At 44.3% G+C, this 21,098-nt stretch overlaps 1 protein-coding gene across 1 annotated transcript in view; it reads left to right on the top strand.

Moving 5' to 3' along the window:
- The first annotated feature begins 526 nt into the window (after positions 1-526).
- Positions 527-21,098, top strand: part of GABRG3 (gamma-aminobutyric acid type A receptor subunit gamma3) — a 362,833-nt gene continuing 342,261 nt past the window's right edge. The window contains exons 1-2 of the mRNA XM_054561953.1: positions 527-579; positions 6,522-6,670. Coding sequence (XP_054417928.1) covers positions 527-579; positions 6,522-6,670 — 202 coding nt within the window. The remainder of the gene's footprint in view (positions 580-6,521; positions 6,671-21,098) is intronic.

Below are 21,098 nucleotides of genomic sequence, written 5' to 3'. Positions count from 1 at the left end.
GTAATTGGGGAAACTCCTCCCCGCCGGGACCGCCTCGGAGGCGCCGCCACAGAACAGCCGCCTCGCTGCCCCCACCTCAGAGCGCGCGGCGGCGGACACGGCGCGCAGAACCCACCGCGCGCACAGCCCACCGCGCGCACAGCCCACCGCGCGGGCACTGGCTGGCAGCTGGTGGCGGGGTGGGCTGCGCCGCGCCCGGCCGCGGGCTGCGGGGCCAAGGAACGCTCGCGCCCACCCGATCCCTCCACCCGGCGGCGCGAACCCGGAGAGAAGCGCGGGCGGAGGGGGGCGGCGCGCCGCGGCGGTCGGGTGTCCCGAGTGCGCCCCGCGGAGCCGCGCGCAGACCCGCCGGCCGTCGGGGGCGCGGCTGGCCGCCCGAGCCCACACCTGTCCCGCCCCAGCGGCTCGGTGCGGGTGTCGCGCCGCAGTCCGCGGCATCGGAGGCGGCGAGGGCGAGGCCCGCGTTCCGGAGGAAGCGGCGCCCGGCCCGAGGCCTCGGACCTCGCGCCCCGAGCTCCACGGCACCATGGCCCCGAAGCTGCTGCTCCTCCTCTGCCTGTTCTCCGGCTTGCACGCGCGGTAAGTGGCGCGCGGGCTCTGCATCCAGGCGGGCTTCGAGCCAGGCTGGAGGGCGGCGGGGGGCGCTCTCCTGGCGAGGAGTCCCCGGCGCGCCCGCCGTCGGCTGGGCTGCGGCATAGCCCGGCGGCGCCGGGCCGGGAAGCGGGGGGAGCCGGCCAGCGCCTCACCTGTCCCATCTCCCAGGACAGGGCTATCTGCCTCTCCGGGCTGGGCGGCTGGCTGCAGCCTTCTCAGCAGCCGGGAATGCGACTCTGAGATTCATGGGCTCCGCTCCTGAAGCTTTTATGATCTGGTGGTTTTAAGGGTCTTGGAAACCAAAATCCTAGGGGGCCAGCGGCGTCTCTTTCCTTACCTACTCCCCCTACCCCCACCTTAAGTGCTCCGGGGTCTGTCACACAATGACCGGCATTCTGGGTCGTTGCCGTTACTCTGGATTTTCCAGGACCCAGGAGTCATGGTTCCCTAGTTGCCCAGGTTAGATCAGGCTGGAGGCAGGTAGAGGGTTGGCGCCAGGTGGGTGGCTGCCAGCTCTGCTGCTCAGGAAGGACTGGCGTCCCCAGGTCCGGCAGACACACGCATGCACCCCTCTGGGGAAGCCACTCTTCACGCACGGGAATGTAGACACAGCTACCCCCATAAAGGCGGCGCGTTGGAATTGAAAAATGAGTCTTGTGCCTGGGAAGCTAAGAAATCATTTCACTGTCATACATCCCTTTAACCCTCCTCCCAGGACGCTACCCTAACCCCGGAGCCTAGAGACGTTCCGGGAAAGGATGAACATGGCTCGCAACGATGGAGGGGCCGTGGGAGGAAAAGGGTTAAACCCTGTAGCTGTAAATATGACTGGAGATTCAGTCTAGGTTTGGTGTCATTAACTCTGTCTCCCAGGCTAGATCGCTGGTCCGAAGACTGCAGACTGCTCTGTGCTTTGCAAATCAGAGCAGTTCCCTACGCTTTCCCTAACCCTAAACCCCCAAACCTCAGGGACCCCCACCCGCAAAGCACCCTTGGTTGGCACTTCTTCATTGCCTGCATCTGGGAGCTACAGAGTGTCCCTGTGGATCCTGAGCCCAGCAGGTGTCAGCCAGCAATGACAGAGGTCTTGCGTTTTCCTTGACATGTGCGGAGTAGTGAGGAGCCAGGGATGCCCATGAACGTGCTTTCCCCATGGGAAGAGGCTCCCAGTTCTCACTCCCCACCTTCAACGGGGGTGTTTGTCCCTGCGGAAGAAAGCCCGGGCCCTCTAAGCACGCTGCTCCCCTAAAAGTTGAGACTGTGAAAGACAGACAGCGTGCCAGGGACAGACGGGTGACTCACGAGCAGCTTTCTCCACCAGGCAGGACACCCTGTGAGCCTTTCAATGGAAGTTTCTTCCTGTTTAAGGAGAGAGCGGGAGGGAAATGCATGTGCACCTTCGGCGGTGGATTCTGCCTGGATGTGCTTCTACTTAAGACACACGGAGCCCAGCAGACCACGCCAGGCGTAACGCAGCAGTCCGAAGCCGTGTTATCTAGATCTGAGGTCCTGTCTCCGTGACCTCGCTCTTGTTGCCGTCTGGATAAAGTGACCTGCACGCGGGAGTTAGGCAGCTGTTCGGATCTGTGGAGACTTAATGAAGGCAAACTGCTGTCGGATAGAAACCGACTCATAGAGAGAGCAGGCTCGGGGCGGGGGCCGGGGGGACGGGTTGGGGAGCGGAGAGATTGAGCAAAAAAGAAAAAAAGAAAGAGAAAGAACACATAGACACAGACAACACTGTGGTGCGTGACTGCAGGGTGGTGGAGCTGAAAGAGGAGGTGATGATGGAAAAAATACAATTAAAAAGAAAACGGCTTGCTATGCTTTATGTGTTTAGTAGGAAGACGTGCGTTGAACTTGGAGCAGTGCGGTTCCTAGGCATTCTCAAAGACACACAAGCGACACTCGTCTCCATCAAGGCAGCTGTCATGATTGCAGGTCTCTCTCGGGTCCCCTGGCCTTCACCATCTAGGTTGCATAGCATTGGGAAAAAAATCTAAATTGTAAACGGATTGTTTGCTCTCCGCCTGGCGTTTGGAAGTGTCTTTGTTTTCTGAATGGGTCTTCCAGACGTGTGAAAGACGCTGTTGTCCAGTGTCACCTTTGGAAGCTGCCATTAGTGCTCAGAGGGGGCTCACTGGCACCCAGGATGCATTGTCTCTGGTGTGGACGAGGCCTGGGAAGGGTTGCGAGGACAGTTGTGCCCTGTGTGGATGGCTCCCTGGAGGGAAACGCGCCTGATTCTGACACCCATGGGTGAGCTTATTGAACATGGAAACGCACTAAGCCACGCTGGGGCCTCCGTGATATCAGGAGGGTGCTTAGCTGTTTCCCAAGGCTTAGAGGCTCCTGGTAGCGTCTAAAAACACTTCGGACTTCCTCCTTCTCCTTCTCTTTGAAGAGAAGGTGCAAACCATGGAAATAGCACCCCAGGTTGAGCGGTGCATCGCAGGTTTGTTTTTCAGAAAAAGCTAATTGTCTCAGAGCCAACAATCCTGATAACAGAAAGCTCATAAAGATTATAGATCACCCACTTAGAATTTGGAGAAACAGAGCGTTTTTGTTTTCTTCCTCCTCCAGCAGGTTCCCTGAGGGGACATTTGGTTTCCATCAAAGAGAGGGTTTTCCCGAGGGGCTGGCGCGTCCCGCAACAGCACTGGGAAGCTTCTGTTTCCTTCTCTCAAGTTCTGCAGCAAACTGACGTGGGATCAGCGTTGGAGGCGCGGAGTGTCCTCCTCCGTCGCCGAGGGGCCTGGGGCGCGTCTGTCTCTTGTCCCGCCCAGCCCAGCCTCAGAGCCATGGGTCCCCTTTGCCACCCAAGAGAGAGACACAAGGCGGCTTCTTTTCCGCTCTGCCTTCCTGGCTCTCACCTGCCTTGGCCTCGGAGGGGACCGGCTTATGCAATTTCAGGGAAGCCCTCGCCGCCACTAGAGGGAGAATTAGACTCATTTTAATACCTGTCACTGAAGTAGCTCCAAGTGATTTCTCAGAAGCCAAGGCTGTGGGTACAGAATACTGACAAGCTGGTGAGGGAGGTCGGTTGCTCTGTATCCTCAGATCCCTTGGGGCAACAGCAGCAGGTGGAACAAGATGTTGGCAGGGGCGTTGGTGCTGGGGAGCCATCGTTGAGTGTGGGGGGAGGGGAGGAAGGGGGGGAAAGGGGGAGGGGGGAGGGGAAGGGAAGAAAGAGCCCGCGAGGAAAGCTCTGTGACCCAGTCGGACCTAGGCCTGCGAGCGTTGTGTGTGGGTGGCCAGGAGCTGCCCCTGTTCATTGCTCTGCAAGTTTGCTCTGGAATAAATTGCCAGCCAGTCCCAACCTGCAGGACCTGTTTTGACGACTGTTTTTCTTTCTTTTTTTTCTACAATGATAAAATTAATATTCCGGACACTATATTCCTGATAAGAGAAACGATTTTACAGTGACATTTCAAAATCCATGGTGTTATTTGCAAAAGTTCAGTTTCACAAATGACGAAATGCAGCCCAGTGCTTCCTGAATGTGTGGCCCACATTTTATACGTTTCTATGGAGGGTGAATGTTCAGTGCGATTAAAAATCTATGGTGACTTATGGTTTTGACCGAGGATTTATTTTCTCTTTCTAGACCATGGGTATTCAGGAAATAAAATTACAGTTTTAGGTCAGCCTAGGAAAAACTTGACCTCAGTCTCGCAAGATGTATGGTGGGAGCTCATTACTGAAATCTCACATACGTGTGAATATCATCCGGGTCGAGGTGACACTGCTGTAATCTATGTTAAGCCTTCTTAACACTCATAAAAAAGGCTCATGTATACAATATAGGACACATATCTGATCATATATGGTTTATAATATTATATACAAGATATATACACATACACATTGATGATCCTGAAAACAAAGTAGAGGTAATGAACTTTAAAAAGTTTATTTCCTTCATTCGTTTCATGTCCATTGGAAATAACTCAGAAAATCCCCAAAATTAACTTTAAGAAACTTACATCCCAGCCCTCAGTAGTTCAGTGAGTTGGAGCATCATCCAGATACGCCAAGGTTACGGGTTCGATCCTCGGTCAGGGCACATAAAGAACCAGCCAATGAAAGCATCAGTGAGTGGAACAACAAATTGATGGTTTTTTCTCTCTGGTCGGTGGCAGTGCACCTGAAAATGATTCTTTATAGCAGGAGACTCCCCTCTTTTCAAGTCTGAATGGCTGTTTTGTTGAGACAGCCTCAATCACTCAGAAAACTACCTGTTGTTCCCTTGATACGTAGGTGACAATGAAAGGAACCCATGGTAGCCCCCAAAGGTCCGTTCTGGACTTTATCAAGACACTGCACCTTCCAGTGTCAGACAAAAGAAGAACAAGAAGAAGAACAAGGAAGAGGTGGGGGGAGGAGGAGGAGGAGAAGAACGGCAACAACAATTGGGGAAATTACTTGTGGGAGCTGCGCAAAATTAAGTTTTCAAGGAATTAATCAAAATGGCAATATATTAATATAGACTACAAGTGAGAAATCCAGCTTTTATAAAACAGAATGCTCTCATTAGCATAATCAGTACACCTAGAGGGAAATGGGAAGCAAACAAAACAAACACAAGTATTCAGTGCTCATGCAATCAAGGGAGTACAAATGAGTTTTATAATTCAAATATTTAATAGCAGGCTTGCCAAGGCTCTGTGCTGTCAGTGAAAACAGTTTTGATAATAAGACCCATAATAAGGTAAAAGTTCAACGGACAAGGCTCCCTATTTCAAAATAGAGATTATACATTTAATAACATTAGTAAAGAATGGCTCTTTAACTGAAATACGAAAAAAAAAAGTAGCTGTCACCGAGGTTGCCCAGTCAGGTCTCCCAGGAAAGGCGACAGTCAGACTCTGCCCTGCACCGAACAAGCTCAGAGACGCTCCAGCATTCGTTTGGACCTGTGTACAAAATGACGAAGGTGTATTAGAAAGATTTTAATTAAAAATTATTCATTGATTTTTAAAGAGAAAGAAGAAAGAGGAAGCGGGGGAGAGAGAGAGAGAGAAACAGAGAGAGATATCAATTTGTTGTTGCACTTACCAATGCAGTCATTGGTTGATGCTTGTATGTGCTCTGACCGGGGATCGAACCCATAACCTTGGCATATTAGGATGACACTCTTAGCTTCCCGGCCAGGGAGAAAGATTTTAATTTTCAGTCGGTGTTGTCAGAGGCCTGTGACTTACCAGAGGGGTCACCAACCACATCTCTGTTCCTTGCACCCCGCCTCCTCAAGTCCCTGAGCGTGGACCAAGGATCCCAGAGTCGGGCATAACTATTTTCAGTGCGTACAATCCGTAAAGGCTATTCTCACCTTCAGCTAAAATGAGATCTTTTTGGCAGGGTGAGAGGGAGTGGAAGCGACAGATAAAGTCACGATCTGACAAACATCTGGAAGGTTTGGGCCTTGACCTTCAGAGGTTCTCAAGGTGGATTCAAGTACAGTTTTCTGTGGAACATGGGATCATTTTTATAACATTTAATGAAACCGTGATGCTGTGAATCCATCTTCCTAAGGAATCTTTCTCATTTGTGTCTCATTTTATTTTATTTTTTAAAAGATTTTATTTATTTATTTTTAGAGAGAGGGGAAGGGAGGGAGAAAGGCAAAAGAAACATCAATGTGTGGTTGTCTTTTGTGCGCCCCTTACTGGGGACCTGGCCCACAATCTAGGCATGAGCCCTGAGTGGGAATAGAACCTGTGACCCTTTGGTTTGTAGGCCGGCACTCAATCCACTGAGCTACCCCAGCCAGGGCTCATTTTATTTTTTTAATTTGAGAGAGAATCCAGAGGCTGGGATCTGGGTTCTGAGGACTTTCTACCTATTTCAATGGGACTTGGGCGGGCCTTGTTTAAGACACTTTCTGGAACTGTTGCTGCAACTTACACTTTGTGCCCTAATTCCAGGTCCAGGGAGGTGGAGGAGGATGAGTATGAAGATTCATCATCAAACCAAAAGTGGGTCTTGGCTCCAAAATCTCAAGACACCGACGTGACTCTTATTCTCAACAAGTTGCTACGAGAATATGACAAAAAGCTGAGGCCGGACATTGGGAGTGAGTGTCAATGTTTGTCCTACCAACAGAATGGATACGGTGACAATGCATTTTTGAAGTTTTTGTTTCACAATAATTATAAATTCACCGGAAGTGGCAAAGATAGTCGAGTCACACAATTCACGACTGTAGTATGGTATCAAAACCTGGAAGCTGACGTTGGTCCAGTGCGTGTGTCTGGTTCCGTGTCACCGTGTCCCACGTAGATTTGCGGAAGGGCCCCCGCGGTCACCATGCAGCACTTGCCACATTGCCCTAAAGTCCCCTTCCACTTCCCTTTAGAGTCACTACCTTTCAAAACCCCTGAGTTCTTTCAGCCACTTACGTGTTCCCTGTTTCTGTATTGTTGTCCTGGTGAGGATGTAACACATAGGCAGTCCTTCAGGATGTGACATTTGAGATGGGCTTTTCTTCCCTTCAGGTGGTTGTATGTATCATCATTTGTTCTTCCTTCCTGCTGAGTAATCTTCCAGGGTGTGAATCTAGCACAGTGTATATCTTCCTTCCCCAGCGGAGGTACATTTTGGGCGTTTCTAGTTTTCAACTATTACCAAGAAAATGGCTTCTGCATTTGTATACAGGTTTTTGTGTGGACATTTGATTTGATTCCCTGGGGCAAAAGTGGTGAGCAGGATTGCTACATTGTATGATGACGGACTATTTAGTTGTTCAGGAAACTCTCAAACTATTTTCCAAAGAGGCTGCTCGCTTTTCTATTCTCACCAGCAGTGTATGGGAAATCCAGTTGCAGCGTATCTTAACCAGCAATAGCATTGTCATTATTGTTTAATTTTAGATGCTCTAATAAATATATATCTGATCGGCTGATATCTCATTGTGGTCTTATTTACATTTTCCCAATGATTAGTGCTAGTGAACATTTTTTTCTATGCTTATTTGCCACCAGTGTATCCTTGTCATTGAAGGGTCTTTCATATTGTTTGCCCTTAAAAATTGGGTTGGTTTATTATTTGTTGCATATTAACAGTTCTTCATATATTTTAGGTATGATCCCTTTGTAGATGTAGGTTGCAGACTCTCTCAGTTTATAACTTGTCTGTTCATCCTTTTTTCTTTGATTGATTGATTGATTGATTTTTGAGAGAGAGAAAAACATCGATTTGTTGTCCCACTTATTGATACACTCATTGGTTACTTCTTGTATGTGCCCTGACCAAGGACTGAACCCACAACCTTGGTGTATTGGGATGATGCTCCAACCAACAGCTTTTGATTTGCATTTCCCCAATGATTAGTGACTTTGAGCATCTTTTTATATGTCTATTGGCCATCTATATGTCCTCTGTGGAGAAGTGTCTATTCGGGTCCTCTGCCCATTTTTTAATTGGATTGTTTGTTTGTTTGTTTTTAGTGTTAAGTTGATGTATGAGTCCTTTATAATAATTTTTCATATTAACCTTTTATCAGATGTATCATTTGCAATTATATTCTCCCATTTAATAGGTTGTCTTTTCGTTCTGTTGAAGGTTTCCTTCACCGTGCAAAAACGTTTTATTTTGATATAGTCCCATTGGTTTATTTATTTTTCTTTCGTTTCCCTTGCTTGAGGACATATATTCAAAAAGATATTGCTAAGAGCAATGTCAGAGTTTACTACATATTTTTTCTTCTAGGAATTTTATGGTTTCAGGTCCAACATTTATGTCATTAATCCATTTTCAGTTTATTGTTGTTTGGAGTAAGAAAGTGGTCCAATTTTAATTTTTGTATGTGTCTGTCCAGTTTTGCCAACACCACTTGTTGAAAAGACTGTTTTTACCCCACTGTATCTCTGTGCTTCCTTTCTCATAGATCAGGATTTATTTCTGGGTTCTCTATTCTGTTGCATTGATTTATGTATCTGCTTTTATGTGATTACCATACTGTTTTCATTATTTGTAACTTTGTACTATAATTTGATACCAGGGAGAGTGATACCTCCCACTTTGTTCTTTCTCAAGATTTCTATTGCTGTTTGGGGTTTTTTTGGTTCCATATAAATTTAGGATTAGTTCTAATTAGTTCTGTATATTACTCTAGGAAGTAAGGACATTTAAGACTATTAATCTTGCTAATACATGAGCAAGGTAGAGCCTTCCATTTATTTATATTTTGTTCCATTTCTGTCTTCAGTGTCTTATACTTTTCACAGTGCAGATCTTTCACCTCTTTGGTTAAATTTATTTATAGGTGTTTTATACTTTTTGATGCAATTGTAAATGGGGTTGTTTTCTTAATTTCTTCTTCTGATCGTTTATTATGGTTTTATGGAAACTCAACAGATTTCTGTATATAGATTCTGTACCTTGCAACTCTACTGAAGTAGTATATTAGTTCTCATAGTTTTTTGGTGGCATCTTTAGGGTTTCCTATAGATAGTATCATGCCATCTGCAAATAGTGAGAGTTTTACTTCTTCCTTTCCAGTTTGGATGTCTTTTATTTCTTTTTCTTTTTTGATTGCTGTGGCTAGGACCTCCAGTACTGTATTGAATAGAAGCGGTGATAATGAGTGTCCTTATCTTTTCCTGATCTTAGAGAAAAGGCTTTCAGCTTTTTGTCATTGACTATGATATTATCTGTGGGTTTGTCACATATGGCCATTATTATATTAAAATACATTCCTTCTAGACCCACTTTTTAAAATACATTTTTGTTTATTATTTTATATATTTCATATGTTTATACATAATTGTTCTATATTTGTATATCATAAAAGGATGTTGGGTTTTGTCAAGTGCTTTTTCTGCATCTATTGAAACGATCATATGGTTCTTATCCTTCGTTTATTAAGTGTATCATGTTACTTGATTTGCATATATTGAACTAACTTTAAATCCCTGGGAAGAATCCCACTTGGTCATGGTGTATAATCTTTTTAATGTATTGAATCCAGTTTGCTAATATTTTGTTGAGGATTTTTGCGTCTATGTTCATCAAGAATATTGGCCTGTAATTTTCTTTGTTTGTAATGTCTTTATTTGGTTTTGGTACCAGGGTAATGCTGGTTTCATAAAGTAAGTTTGGAAGCATTCTCTTCTCTTCAAAATTTTTAAATAGTTTAAGAATAGATAGTAATTACTCCGTTTTATTCATTTATTTTTTATTTTTTTATTTATTGATAGAGAGAGATAAAGAAACATTGAGTTGTTGTTCCACCCATTAATCCAGTCACTGGTTGCTTCTTCTATGTGCCCTGACCGGGGATCGAACCTGCAACATTGGCACATTGGGATGATACTCTCACCAACTGAACTATCTGGCCAGGGCTGTTAATTCTTCTTTGAATGATTGGTAGAATTCGCCTGTGAATCCGTCTAGTACTAAAATTTTATTTGATGAGTGTGGCTAAAGATCTGTCATTTTATTTATCTTTTCAAAAAACCAGTTCTTAGTTTTATTGATCTTTTCTATTGTGTTTTTTAAAATTTGTATTTCATTTGTTTCCATTCTCATCTTTATTATTTCCATTCTTCTACTTACTTTGGGTTTGTTTGTTCTTCTTTCTCTAGTTTGTTTAGGTTTACAACTATATTGTTTACTCAGGATTTTTCTTGTTATTTGAGGCATGCCTGCATAACTATGAACTTCCCTCTTAGAACTTGAATTTATGGTGGTTTGTTTTGTAGCCTAACATGTGGTCTCGCATAGAAAATGCTCCATGTACACTTGAAAAAAATTGTATTCTGCAGTTTAAGGATGAAATATTTTATAAATACCTATTAAGTTGATCTCATCTAATGTGGCATTTAATGCCATTTCCTTATTAATTATCAGTCTCAGTGATATATCTTTGATGTGAGTAGGGTGTTAAAATCCCCTATTAATATTGTATTACTCCTTTATGTCCATTAATAATTGTTTTATATATTTAGTTGCTCCTATGGTTGTGAGTAGATTATCTATAACTGTTATATCCTTTTCTTGGACTTGACCCCTTTATAATTACGTAATGTTCTTCTTTGTCTTTTAAAAATTTTTTGTTTTACAGTCTATTTTGTCTGACATGAGTACTGCTACCCCAGCTTTCTTTTTCATTTCTATTTGTGTGCAGTAGCTTTTTCCATTTCTTCACCTTCAGTCTATGTGTATCTTTCGATTGGAAGTGTTTCTTGAAGGCAGTATATGCTTGGTTTATGTTTTTTAATCCATTCGGCTACTGAATGTATTTTTATTGGAGCATTTTAATACATTCACATTTAAATTATTGATAAATATGTGTTCATTTCCACTTTGTTAATTGCTTTTAGGTTGTGTTTATAACTGTTCTGTTTCTTTCTTTTTGTCCTCACCTCTTCCCTTGTGATTTGCTTTTTGTTTGGTTCCTTTCACTTTGTTCTTTGCATATCTTTTGTAGGTTTTTGTTTGTGGTTACCATGAGGTTCGTATCCCTCATTCTCTATTTATAGCAGTCTATTTTAAGCTCATAGGCATTTAGGTTAGAATATGTTGTATAAGGACTACACTTTTTTACTCTTCCTTTATGCATCCTATTACTGATGTCATAGTTTAGATCATTTTGTGTTATATACTTCGTACCTACTTATTGTAGTGTGAGTCTAGTTTGGTACTTTTTTTCTCTTAACCTTCATAGTAGCTCTTTAAAATGTCTGGTTTGCTGTATTTATCAAATATTTAGCTTTACTTATGATTTTTCCTTTTCTTTTCTTATTTCTGGTCAAGGATTTTCCTTTTCTACTTAAAGAAGACCCTTTAATATTTCGTGTAAAGCTAGTTTACTGATCATTAAGTCTTTTCATTTTTGCTTGCCTGGGAAACTCCTTCTCTTTCCTTCAATTCTGAATGATAATTTTGATGGGTAAGTACCTTCTAGATTGCAGGATTCTTTCTTTCAACTCTTTAAAGATGTCCTGCCACTCCCTTCTGGCTTGTAAAATTCCTGATGAAAAGTCAGCTGATAGCCTTGTAGGATTTCCTTTGTGTATAACTCGTTTTTCTCACTTCCTTCACGAATGCATCATTGCCTTTTGCCATTTTAACTACTATGCGTTTTGGTGTTGGTGTCTTTGGGTTCATCTTGTTTGGAACTCTCTGTGGTTCTTCTGTTTCCTTTCCCAGGTTAGGAAATTTTTCATTATTTCTTTAAATAAAGTTTCTGTTCTTTTTGCTCCTTCTTCTTCTGGGACCCCCATAATATGAATATTTGAGTGCTTGATGTTATCCCAGAGGTCCCTTAAATTATCCTCACATTTTAAAAATTCTTTTTTTCTTTGCGCTGTTCTGATTGGTTAATTTCCATTGGTTTTATATAGGTGGTTGATCAGTCCTTCTGTGTTAGCTAGTCTACTCTTGATTCTTCCCTATTTGTTTTTCATTTCACTTATTGTATTCTTCAGGGCATTGTATGCTTTGTTCTTTCTTACACTTTCTCTTTGTTGACCTTCTTCCTAAGTTCCTCTATTCCACTCTCAAGTTTGGAGAGCATCCCTATGACTATTTCTTTGAATTCTTCATTAGGCAAATTATTTATTTCCCTTTACTTAGTTTTTTCGGAGGGGGTGGGCAGATTTTTCTTGTTCCTTCATTTAAGAAATATTCTTCTATTTTTCATTTTCTGTGTTTGCTTATACAAATTAAACAAAATAGCTGTCTTTTTCAGTCCTGGAAAAGGGGCCTTCTGTAGAAGCGTGCTCTGCGCAGACTGTGTGCGCAGGGTGATTTCGGCAGGCTGGTAGGAGCCGAGTGCGTGCCCAAAGCTTCAGGTGCCTATGCTGAGCAGTTCCAGGTGGGAAGGCCTGGTGCGTGTCCTAAGTCCTCGCTGACCCTGCTTGTACCCTTGGTTGGGGCCGAAATGAATGGGACAGTGTGTCCCGAAACTCCCTGCATGGACCTTGCAGACCAGAGCTGCAAACAGACCTCTCACTGCCCTATCAAGGTGCTGGGGACGTCTGCCACCTCTTCTGGCCCTGGAGAATTCCTGCAGTCCTCGAGAGCTGTGGTCTGTTGCAGAGAAGCTGGTCCCGTGCAGCATAAGCCACCTCCGCACCGGGGGCACGTGCCAAGGGCCGTGAGAAAACCCGGAGCCGCGCATGCGCACATGCCAGGCAGGCCTGGCGCACTGCCTGCCGGGAGGAGCCGCTCTGGGCCCGGAGGCCACAGCGGTGGTGATGCGCTGCTGTGCCCCTCGCTCCCACCTTTCCGAGGCCCAGGGCTCTGGGCAGTTTGCCTGGGACCCGCCGCGGCGACCTTGGAGGTAGGCCCGAGCCCCCTTAACGGCGGCAGCGGTGGAGGGGCTGGCCGTGAGCGGCGGCGTCCAGCCAGTGGCTCCTCAGGCTGGACAGCGAGGCCTAGTTTCTCTGTGGTCTCTGACTCTCTCTTTTTTCTTTTTCCTGTCAGAAGTCTCACTCCTTGTCCTTCTGGGTAAGCGCAGCCCGGTTGGACCTTGGCTTGCCCCGCGCTGGGCTGCAGCAAGCACCAGCCCCCCTCCCTCACCCCCAGCCCCCGTGCTTTCCGGTCCCCCGTGGGTCGCGGCGCTATTTGTAGGACGCGCGGGCAAGCCCGCCCCCAAGAGGGCGCCAGTCCGCTGACCCCCACACACCCACCCACTGCCGCCTGGGAGGGGACACACTGAGGCCTCGTCGTGTGCAGCAGGCGAGACAGAATTCACCACCGGCCAGACCTCATTTTCTGGGGACCCGTGGCTGTCCCGGTGGAGAAGGACAACGTCTGGCTGGGAAGGCGGCCCCGGAGCCTCGGGAAGGGCGGGTCCGGCAGGTGGCGCTATCGCGTGGCCGCAGACGTTCACAAAAACAGCGATATGTGAAACCGTGAAGCGGGACGCTCCTCTTTGGTTTCGTGCTGTTCAAGTCCCACCGTGCATGTGGTCACGGTGCTTGGGGGCGGGGGAGGGGCCGTGGTCACGGGGGCATCTTAGGGCTCCTCTTCCGGTCTCATGCGCGAAAATAATGTCAGAGTGACGGAACTCAGACGCTCACTGACATGCCATCGTAGTAACTGCCCAAGGACGGCGCTCCTGGTAAAACACGCGGCATCGGCCCGGGCCGGGTCGCAGGTTCGAGTTCGGGTCAGGGCACCTGCCTGGGCTCCAGGTTCGATCCCGTGTTTGGTCCCGGTCAGGGCGCCTGCAGGAGGCAACTGCTCAATGTTTCTCTCTCTCAAATCAATAAATATATTCCCGGGTGGGGATTTTTTAAAAAAAATACTGAATTAGATATATACCACTTCCTTCATGGCGTAGAAGGGCTCTGCTTTAAAGCAAAATTTCCTCTAAAAATACGAATTCCTTTTGTTTTCGCACTACTTTTTTTTTTTTTTCCACATGTAGCCTATCTGTTATAACCATCATTCCTCTCATTGAGGCGTGTGATGTGTATTTACATCCCATTGTGCTGTATATGGAGTTATCATTAGTTTATTGTAATGACGGGTTTATTTGCTTCCCTCCCTGAGCACTCTCTCCTCCCTTCACTCAGTCAGTCAGTATTTACTGAGCATTTGTTCTGCTCCAGCCTGCTCTGAGCCATGCCCAGGCGGGGAGCCACATGATGCTGTCCACACTGGTGGTCTCGTAATGGAGAGGAGAAGAAAAAGGGGGTCTCCAACGAGCATTTCTTTCTCCTAGTCCCAGCCCCATAAAATGACACAAAGAGGTATCTTTCATTTCCCAGTATTTTGCACCTCACATAGCATATCCTTCGGAGACACCAAGCCTGCCGATTTCCTACCTGGATCCTTGTCATTCAAGCTTGCAAAGCCCTCAGCCTCGTTCTCTCACGCCTGCCCTGGACTCATCCCTCCCTTCCTTCAAGCCTCAGTTCACCTCCTGCGAGCAGCCTTCTCCAGTGACCTGTGCCTCGCTCCCCTCCCTGCTGGGGCGGGTCGAGTGTCTCTCCCCTGAAAGGCTTCTAGTTTCAGGTTTTCACCGCAAAAAAGGGGGTGAAGCATATTGAAGGACTGTCCTGATGACACGATGTGGTGGAACCATGAGCCAGTTTCTGCACCATATTCGTGTACTTCCCACAATCCTGCGGCTGAGAATTGATCCCGCCCCCTCGAGACACTGTTCTCAGTGCCTGACTGCCGATGCCGAAGTTTACATTGGCGCCTCCCAACCTACTCAGTGCAACTGCATCCACGAAGATCCAACCCCAGGAAATAATTGAGATGGCTCATCACTGTCATTGTCAACAATAAATAGAACGAATCGAATAGACTCATTTATGTTGCACAGAAGTAACACATGCACATGGAATCCTCTAATTAGTTTTCATAATACAAATTGCAATCATTATGTTTTAAAAATACTCCCTACTTTCCCAGCTATTATCTCTCCTCAACTAACTCCTAAATTATGGATGTATCTGTTTTAGTTCCCTGCCTTTAACTATCCATCATTCTAAGTAATACTTCAGCTGTGTCCTTAACTGGTTCAGGGTTATGCAGGGTGTCATTTATCTTGGGAACAGATCTTGTCATATGAACTCAAAATGGCTGGAGGAGGATAAACCTTTTAATAAGAGAATTGTGAAAAGGAAGGGTAATGACCCGAGTGAATTTCTCTCCCTTCAGGGTTTCAAGAAATTTGAACCACTCTCTGGAAAATAGATTGTTTACAGGTTCCCTCTCCATAGCCTGGACAGTCTGTGCCAAGTACGATCTGTGCTGGGAACAATAAAAGGTTACATATTGGCTGTTACAGGTGAATGAACACTGAAGAACATGTGCCGTGCATGGACTCGACCGATGTTTTCATTCAATTCAGGCTAAACATCCAAACCGTCTTTTCTTGGCCATGGTTGATCTCACAGGGATTCATTTTTGTTCCTCTTGATCAGGTGTTTGCCTGTTTGGATTTGGGTTTTTATTGATTGATGAGAGAGAGAGAGAGAGAGAGAGAAGGAAAAAAACAGTTTGTTGTTCCACTCACTCATGCAGTGATTGGTTGATTCTTGTATGCGCCCTGACCTGGGATTGAACCCACAGCCTTGGCGTATTGGGACAATGCTCTAACCCCTGAGCTACCTGGCCAGGGCCCTACCTGGACTTCTTTGCCAGGCTTTCCTAGAGCTCATTTCCTAGCTTAGTTAAAACTTCTTTTAAAAGTGCAATGATGAGCATCTGGTATATTAGGAAGCTGGTTGGTGGGGCGAGGAGGGGAGCTGTGCTGTTGCTGCTGTTGCTGCTGCTGCTGCTGCTGCTGTAACCGAGGCAGACAGCACAGACCCTGGTCTCCTCTGTGTCCATCTGAGCCAGAGTACTGGAGGGGACGCCACCCGGGGCTTCGTCTCTCCAGGTGGCCAGTGCTGGACACAGCAGCCGGGCTGTGACTCAGGAGCCTTGAAGTGACCCTGGCAGGCCCCCTCTGGGAGGACCTCCTGCCCATTCCAGGGTCACGTTCCAAATGATGAAGAGGAGTGAGAAAGCCACTAAGTCATGGGAATATGACACCAAGTAGTTCAGGAGTTTTGTTGCAGATAATATATGAGAAAATAATGAAATAAAAAAGTGGGCCTTAAAGTATGATTAATTTTTAAAGCAAGCTTTATTATGTTGCTCTTTAATATTTTTCAGTGAGAAACTGTGAGCTTAACTGAGTTCCCCTAGAACTATAAAATGAATGCGTAAAGGCTGTTGGTGGCAGATGTGACGTTTCTGAGAACGCCAGAGAAAGGCCCACGTGTTTCTGAGCTGTTTCCTGGTGTGTGAATGCAACCACACCCGCCCCAGGGCGCTGAGAGTTCACTTTGGATCACTGACCTGGAGAAAATCTAGAAATGCATGAAGGGCTGTAAAAGAGTCAAATGGTTTGTGGCCAAATCATGATTTATAATATAATGCAAACCTCATCCCGATGATTTCCACATTTTTGAAGAAAAAACAAGATGCACAGACTTTATTATTTTTTTCTTGCAGATTTTACTTATTTATTTTTAGAGAGAGGGGAAGGGAGGAAGAAAGAGAGGGAGAGAAACATCCATCGGTTGCCTCTCATACGCCCTCAACCGGGGACCTAGCCCGCATCCCAGCCATGTGCCCTGACTGGGAATTGAACTGGTGATCCTCTGGTTTGCGGAACGATGCCCAATCCACTGAGCCACACCAGTGAGGGCAAGAGAGACAGGTCTTAACTCAAGGGGGTGAAGTACGGATGTGGAAGTGTAGGTGCTTACAGGTCAGAGGAAGAGGGAGTAGGACTAGGCTGGGTGAGGGATATTTGGGATCCCTAAGGCATAGCTCATTGATGGATGCAGCCTTCCTGCCCCAGCTGGGCACTGGGCTCCGACTAGCTCAAGTCAAACTGTCCTCTCGTTCCTGAACACACATGGGATGGCTGCCTCAAATGTGCATTTAGCTTAGCCTGGCTAGTCCCCACCTAGAAACCACAGCCTACTATGCAGACGGCCGGGTTGTCGTAAGGACTGCATACCCAGAAAATAATTCAAATGTATTCACTCCATTCTCAGAACAGATGGAGGAGGAGAGGAAACAGACATCCTTAATTGCTGTGCTTGAAATAAAAGCTATTACTGTAGACTTAGTTAACTGATTCTCTCACAAAGTTAATTCAGATGCACAAGGGAGGTGGGGAACACATTTTGTGGAGCAATTACACCTGTCAGCTCCTTGAGAGACTAATTAGGCATCCAAAGGACACTGAATGGAGACCCATTACCTCAGCTCAATACAGACTGGTAGGTGACCCATCCCCACATATACCCCTGCCCCCTTTTTGGACAGCAATCCTTCTCTCTCACACCTGAGGTCTGAGGACTTCATGAAGGCCCTTGTTGTTACCTTGCCTTACATAGAGGCAGGGCTCTGGGCAGGGCAAGGCTGTGTTAGAGCCTGTGTACGCCGTTCAGTGCATTACAAAGACTTCTTACCTGACTTTTTTTTTTTTTTTGTCTGATAGGGAGCATACAGGTTTCAGTGTAAACATTTTATTTTTTTCTCCTATGTAATTTGGTAAATAACTCAGATCAGGTGTCCCCAGGTATAAAATCGAATGACTGGGCCGTATTTGAATATTCATTGCCGTTCATGGATAACAAATGATCTGTTTCTTATGTTTGTTTATTGCTACTGGGGGATCAGTGCAAAATAGCTTCATGTGGATTAGAGAGCGTTTGCCTAAGGAAAAGCCTGGGCAGAAGTAGGGGGTTCTTCTGTCCATTACCAGCAAATTCACTGAGATAGCAACAGCCTCCCTGGGTTAAATGGAGTCGTTATAAGAATGACAGACTGTAACACCTGGCCCAAGGACAGTGGACAGAAAATGTCAAGTGCCTTTGGTCCACTGTGTCCTCAGACCCACACTGTCTCAGCTGCTGTTCCACTTGGTTGGAGTAGAGAAACAATCTCCGACAGCTCCACGGGCACAAAGCCTTTGTCTCATCCTCAGGTTTCTGCTCAGCTGTTGGCATTTCATCCGTCTCTAATTAACATCCTGATCCAAAATATCTTACAGATTTTTTTTTTTATAAAATCTTACTGTGCCCATACTGATTAGGTTGTTACCCTGCTAATTTACATTTGAGGGGGAAAATGCAGATGCAAAAAACTGTAGTTTTGGAGACTAGCATGGTTTGAAGGGATGCTAAAGGAAATCTGTCCAGAGTTTCACACATCTGGCCGTGCATCAGAATTACCTGGGAAACTCTTTAAAATACTGAGATCAGGGCCCAACCCCAAGAGTAATAATGATTTTTGTATTTTCTAGTTCACTAATTTACACTTAGATCTGTATTATTACCATCATTTTGTTTACTTGGGGTTTTATTTGCCTTACATTATCTTCTTTTTAAAATTGTTTAAAAATGATTTTACTTATTTATTTTTAGAGAGGGGAAGGGAGGGAAGAAGAGAGAGAAACATCAATGTGTGGTTGCCTCTTCTGTGCCCCCTACAGGGGACCTGGCCTGCAACCCAGGCATGTGCCCTGACTGGGAATCAAACTGGCGACCCTTTGGTTTGCAGGCCGGCACTCAATCCACTGAGCCCCGCGAGCCAGGGCACCTATGTTATTTTCTTAATGTAGAAGATTAAGTCATTGATTTGAGACTTTTTCTAACTTTAGTGTTAGATTCTATATGAGCCTCCTAAGAACTGCTGTAGTGGAATCCCACAGATTTCAATATTTTGGTTTCATTTACAATTTAGTAAAAACAAAACCCCCAAACCTACTTATTTCCTTTTTTATTTCTCTCTTGACACACGTGTGGTGTTCATTGAGATGTGTGCTATTCATTTTCTAAATCTTTGAATTAATCCAGATATCTTTCTATTACTGATTTCTAATTTCATTCCACTGTGGTTAAAGAACATATCTTGTGTACCTTGAATCCGTTTAAACTTACTGAGATTTGTTGTATGGCTGAGAATATGGTCTATTTTGGTGTGCGTTTGAAAAGAGTATATATTCTGCTATTGTTAGGCAGAGTAGTCTATAAATTAGACCAATTACATGTAGTTGGTTCAAACTTTTGTAAAAAGCCCACTTGCTCATTTGTAAACTCTGTATCTATGGTCGAGAGTGGGGTATTGAAATTAGTGGTAGTAACTATGGATCTCGTTGTGTGCATAACTGTTCCAGTGTTTGAGACATGAATTTTGAAGCACTATTGTTAAGGGGAAAACATTTAGGATTTTTATGCCCTCTTGATATATTGACCACTTTTCTTTATAAAATGCATATGTGAAATCTACTTTGTCTGATATTAAAAGGTGCTCCAGCTTATTTTGACTAGTGTTAATATATACACGTCTTTCCAATCTTTAGTTTTAATCATTTGTCACTATGTTTGAAGTGTATTTCTTATAGATGCTATCTAGATGGGTCTTGCTTTTTAAAAATCCAGTCTAACAATCTCTGCATTTTAATTGGAATCTTTAGAGCATTTACATTTAATGTGATTATTGTTGTGGTTAGGTTTGTCTGTCATCTTTTGTCTTCTATAGATCCTGTCTCTTTGCTGTTTATTTTCCTCTCTTTTTTATTTTATTTCCTTTGTTTTCTTACTATATAACCCTTTCTGAGTGGTTGTGTTAAAGGTTTAACTTATCACTATCTAATTCCAGGTGATACTAAACCACTTCACACATAGTATAAAAACATTGCAGTAGTATATATAGTTCTCTCTCTTTCCTCCCAGACTTTATGCTTTTATGATAACTTATTTCACATAAAGATATGTTATAAATGCCACAATACAATGTTATTATTTTTGTTTAAGTAGAAAATTATCTCTAAAAGTGGTTAACTTCTAAGAATATATCCATTCACCCATGTCATTCCCATTTCTGTTGCTTTTTTTTCCTTTGTGTAGATCCATATCATTATCTTTTCTCATTTTCCTTCTACTTAAAAGACTTCCTCTCACTTTTTGTTTAGTATGAGTCTGTCAGGGATGATTTTTTTTCAGTGTTTGTATGCCTGGAAATAGTTTCGTTTTACTCCCTTTTTAAAAGTGTTTATTGAGATATCATTTGTGTACCACAAATTTCACCTAATTAAACTGTACAATTGAATGGTTTTTAGAAGTTCACAAAGTTGTGCAGCTATGATTTATGTTTAGAACATTTTCATCACCTCAGAAAGGAGACAGGAGCTGATCATTCCCTTTACTCCCCATTGTTCCCACTTTCCCCGTTTAAGCTGCAAGCAACCGCTTATCTAAGTTATATCTTTATAGATCTGTCTCTTCTGGACGTTGCTTATAAATGAAATCATAGAATATGTGGACTTGTGGGACTGGCTTCTCTCATATAGCATGTTTTTAAGGTTCATTTGTGTGATAGTATGTATCAGTGTGTATTTCATTCTTTTAATTGCTGCATAATGTTCTACTGTATGGTTATATTTTGTTTTTTCTTTTAGGGCTATATCATATTTTGTTTATTCCTTCATCAGTTAATAGTAACAAAATTCAGTAAGGCATTTGTTTTCACTTTTGGCTATTTCAGAATAATGCTGCTATGAATATATTTGTATTTTGTGTGAACATGTATTTTCATTTCTCATAGTCATAGATATACACATATGTTAGAGTGGATTTACTGGTTGATTTCTTGCTCTCTTTCAATTTTTAAAAAATCTTCACTCGAGGATATGTTTATTCATTTTTTTAGAGAAAGAGGAAGTGAAGGAGGGAGGAAGAGAGAGAGAGACATGATGTGAGAGAGAAACATTTATCGGTTGTCTCCTTTATGTACCCTGACCGGGGATTGAACCCTCAACCTTTTGGTGTACAGGATGATGCTCCAACCAACCAAGCCACCTAATTGGGGCATGAGTGATTTTTTTCTTGACCCATTGTTGTTGTTTACTTTACATATCGTTTGTATATTTATCAAATTTGCTTCTGTTTTTGATTTCCAATATAATTCCAGTGTGGTTGGAGAACGCATTTTGTATGATTTCAGTGTTTTTCCATTTCTCAAGACTTGTT

This window comes from Pteronotus mesoamericanus, unplaced genomic scaffold (assembly GCF_021234165.1).
Source record: "Pteronotus mesoamericanus isolate MK-2021 breed Mesoamerican mustached bat unplaced genomic scaffold, CSHL_Meso_final scaffold_582, whole genome shotgun sequence".
NCBI lineage: Eukaryota > Metazoa > Chordata > Mammalia > Chiroptera > Mormoopidae > Pteronotus > Pteronotus mesoamericanus.
This window is presented reverse-complemented; position numbering and strand designations above follow the sequence as displayed.